The sequence below is a fragment of the Rattus rattus genome, chromosome 9 (genome assembly GCF_011064425.1).
Source record: "Rattus rattus isolate New Zealand chromosome 9, Rrattus_CSIRO_v1, whole genome shotgun sequence".
Lineage (NCBI taxonomy): Eukaryota > Metazoa > Chordata > Mammalia > Rodentia > Muridae > Rattus > Rattus rattus.
Window position 1 is genome coordinate 38,579,688 of NC_046162.1, and position 4,459 is coordinate 38,584,146.

The 4,459-nt window shown below is 43.2% G+C and overlaps 1 protein-coding gene across 1 annotated transcript; it reads left to right on the forward strand.

The window, feature by feature from the left end:
• The first annotated feature begins 2,784 nt into the window (after window positions 1-2,784).
• On the forward strand, window positions 2,785-3,726 carry LOC116909280 (olfactory receptor 1361-like). The gene has a single exon (XM_032912815.1). The coding sequence runs from the start codon at window positions 2,785-2,787 to the stop codon at window positions 3,724-3,726; it is 942 nt and encodes a 313-aa protein (XP_032768706.1).
• Window positions 3,727-4,459: the final 733 nt, after the last annotated feature.

Below are 4,459 nucleotides of genomic sequence, written 5' to 3' on the forward strand. Positions count from 1 at the left end.
CTGCGCTGGATCCAATCCCATACAGCCCACACTCCAGTGGCAGCTTGACTTCCCAGGACTTCTGACATATCCAAGACCACAGGACCACAAGAAGGACAGGATCCGGTCTGACACAGTGAGGCCACTCAATACCAGAGATAACCAGATGGCAAGACTCAAGATCAAAAACAAAAGCCACAGAAACCAATGTGACTTGACAACATCAGAACACAGTTCTCCCACAACAGCAAGCTCTGGACACCCCAACACACCTATAAGGCAAGATTTAGATTTAAATTCTCATTTGATGAAGATGATAGAGTACTTTAAGGTGGACATAAATAATTATTTTAAAGAAACACAAGTAAAGAAATAGAAGCTCTTAAAAAGGAAATACATAAATCCCTTAAAGAAGTATAGGAGAACACAAGCAAACAGGTGAAGGAATTGAACAAATCCATCTAGGGTCGAAAAATGGAAATAGAAACATTAAAGAAAACACTAAGGGAAACCGCTAAGGTTTCCCTTGAGATGGAAACCTAGGAAAGAGAGCAGGAGTCACAGATGCAAGCGTCACCAAGGAACTACAAGAGATAGAAGAGAATCTTGGTTGTAGAATATACTGTAGAAGACATCAACACAACAGTCACATAAATACTAAAGCTAAAAGGTCCTAACTCAAAACATTCAAGAAATCCAAGACATGATGATAAGACCAAACCTAAGAATAATTGGTCTAGAAAAGAGTAAAGAATGCTTTTTTTTATTTTTAATCTTGTAATGCTTTTTTCTTTGTTTCTTAAGACAGGGTCATTGTGTTGCCAGACTGCCTTCAAATTCACAGGGACCCACTTTCTTCTGTTTTCCAAGTGTTGTGAATATAGGCATGGACCTCTGTGGCCAGCCCAAGTACTGATTTTAAACCAAGAACTTTATTGTAGATAATTTCAAACATACGTTAAGAGAAGACAACGCAGACATTCAAGCACATACATGCAAGATTAAATAAAGCCTCATATAATTTCATCTATGCCCTTAACTTTGTTTTCCTATTTTATTTTTTATTTCTTTGGTCCTGTGGGTGGAAATGGAACCTGGTCCCTGTGCAAGAGCAACCAGTCCTCTAAACCATTAAGCCATCTCTCCAGCTTCTAATATCTCTTTCCTTTGTGCTGTTTTTGCTTTTATGAGACTGGGTCTGGTATGGTAGATAAGGCTAGCCTGGAACATGACAGCAATCTTGTTCCCTCAGACTTCAGTGTGTCTGGATGAGAGGTGTAAGCCAGCACATGCTACCACTCTTATCAACTACTTCCCAGGCTGAGCTGAGAAAGAATTGGCTTCTACTGTTTGACACTGACTGGGAAGGAAGGCCTCATCTATCTTGTCATTAGAATTGCCCCAAATCTTGAACTCAACAGCAAGTAGGACTTTCCCCAACTTCCTTCCACAACTCTTGTGTGTTTGCAGTTTTTGTTGTCATCTCTCAGAATTTTGCTTATTCATCTGTAAATCAAGTGGAAGTAGGTTGTAAGCTTCTGGAGGCACAAGGACAGGACAATTACATTGAGGATGTACCCATGCCAGGTTTAGAAGTCCTGTCATGAATTGTATCTAGGAAAGGGATGGGGAGTACAAAGGAAGCTGTTGGAGCTGCACTCAAGGGTCTATACAGTTTCAGAAGCACACACATCACTATGGGCTGGCAAGAAATAATTCCCAAGGATGTGGGTTGTCTGAGGACTGGTATCCTTCAGGCATGGAGGACTACACACTCCCCAATCTAACTTTTTCTTTCACTGAACTTTTCACTGAACTTTACTCTGTATATTTCATAGGATTGAACCAGACCTTGTAATGCCAATTACTCCTAGGGCTGCCTATAGGCAGATGAGCCATAAGCCCTATGTGGTAAGTAATCCAATGTGAGGAAGAGAGAACTTTCCCTCAGACAGTGCCATGACCTCATTTTCTGTGCTGAGGGGATGAAGAATGGAACCTATTCTTTAATACTAAAGGCTGAGATCAGGCTCAGGGAATCCTCTCTGGGACTTCACTCTACACAGATTGCTTCACTCACAAGTTCTGACTGTGAGCTTAGATGATATGTTGCGCCCTTGTTGGTCAAGAGGGACCAAGACCAGGCTTGCGCAACTACTTTCTTCTGGTCTTTAATGAGATACTCAGGGACTCTATCCCTAGTGGGACTTCATGCTGCAGAAAATATCTTATTCTCCCAGACCTCCTCCTGACACAGAGGTCTGAGACTGTGATCATCCACTCTTCACCTTCTGAGAACCTAACCATATTCCCAAGATTTTCCAAGCCTTAGAATAATGAACACTATTACCCAACACCTCCAATGTAAAAGTAATAGAACTGGCATGTTAGGCATTTTCAAGGTATTAGAAAGGCCAATGTTTCTTCTGCACCAAGTGCTGCTCACTCTCTCTCAGAGAGGGGGCAGCGGCAGGAGTCACAGTTCCACCAGTTGGAGCTTGAGATCACTAAACTAGCTGGCTGCTTCTCCTTTCCTTTGAGCTTCTAAGGAGTGGAAAAAAATACAGAAAATGTTATCAGATACAGGTAAGAGCGATGCGCTTGAAAGCTTGTATGTTATATCCAATAAAACTAAAGTGGTCAATCTGGGGAACAAACTGAAACTGGGATTTGTAAATTGCGTGTGTGGAGCAAAGGAGTGGATACAGAAGCCCTAATGCAGGATTAGTGTGAACCTGGTTGTAGCATCCAAACCTGAAGATGGCCTTCCGACCTCTTCTTTGTTCTGTAGCTGGGCTCAGACTCATGAGCAGCACCAACCAGTCCAGTGTCTCTGAATTCCTCCTCCTGGGACTCTCCAGGCAGCCCCAGCAGCAGCAGCTCCTCTTCCTGCTCTTCCTCATCATGTACCTGGCCACTGTCCTGGGAAACCTGCTCATCATTCTGGCCATCAGCACGGACTCCCACCTTCACACCCCCATGTACTTCTTCCTCAGCAACCTGTCCTTTGTGGATGTCTGCTTCTCCTCCACCACTGTCCCTAAAGCACTGGCCAACCACATACTTGGGAGTCAGGCCATTTCCTTCTCTGGGTGTCTCACCCAGCTGTATTTTCTCGGTGTGTTCGGTAACATGGACAATTTCCTGCTGGCTGTGATGTCCTATGACCGATTTGTGGCCATATGCCACCCTTTACACTACACAACAAAGATGACCCGTCAGCTCTGTGTCCTGCTTGTTGTGGGGTCATGGGTTGTAGCCAACATGAATTGTCTGTTGCACATACTGCTCATGGCTCGACTCTCCTTCTGTGCAGACAACATCATCCCCCACTTCTTCTGTGATGAAACTCCCCTCCTGAAACTCTCCTGCTCAGACACACATCTCAATGAGCTGATGATTCTTACAGAGGGAGCTGTGGTCATGGTCACCCCATTTGTCTGCATCCTCATCTCCTACATCCACATCACCTGTGCTGTCCTCAGAGTCTCATCCCCCAGGGGAGGATGGAAAGCCTTCTCCACCTGTGGCTCCCACCTGGCTGTGGTCTGCCTCTTCTATGGCACCGTCATCGCTGTGTATTTCAACCCATCATCCTCTCACTTAGCTGGGAAGGACATGGCAGCTGCAGTGATGTATGCAGTGTTGACCCCAATGCTGAACCCTTTCATCTATAGCCTGAGGAACAGCGACATGAAAGCGGCTTTAAGGAAAGTGCTCGCCATGAGATTTCTATCTACGCAGTAATGTTGAAAGTGTTGCACATCACAGAGGGAGCTATTGTCTAAGAATTCTTCATGTTTTGTCAATTATCTGAAACTTCTCACTTACGTTTTGTAAGAAAAGCATCAATTATCTCTCCCAAATACAGAGCCCAGAATATGCAATGCTATATGATGACATCTGGGCATTACATAGCATCTACCATTTAGCAGGAAATAGGTTGATTCAATAAAAATGAGCTGTGCTTTCTATAGTTCTAGGTTGACCTGTCAGTCCCTCTTCCCTTTTTCCTGTCTCTGTCAAGTCTGCTGGTGTTCCTAGGTAGCAACTCTTTTGTTGTTGTTTGCTGCTGTTGTTGTTGCTGCTGTTGTTTTGTTTTATTTTGTATGAGACAGAGTCTTGCTATGCAGGTCTAGTTGTCCTGGATGTTTCACTTAGTAAAAAGTTTATTAGCTTTCAATTTCCATTTCATAGTAAAACTTTTAAAGTTAGTGCCTATAACTTGGTTTTACTGATCTTGTGTACTTTTATTTCTAAGATTTTTCTTTTTTCAATTGTAATGAAAATATTCATTCCTTTTATTTTTATCTTTTCTTTTCATTTTTGTTTCTTTCTGTTTCACTCTGTCTCTCACTCTCCCTTCCAACCACCCTTCCTCCATCCACCCCTCCCTCTCTCTTTCTTTCCTCCTTTCTTTCTTTCACACAATTTTAACTTCTGCTTTCATATACTCTGATGTGTGGCCTTCCCCTGGACT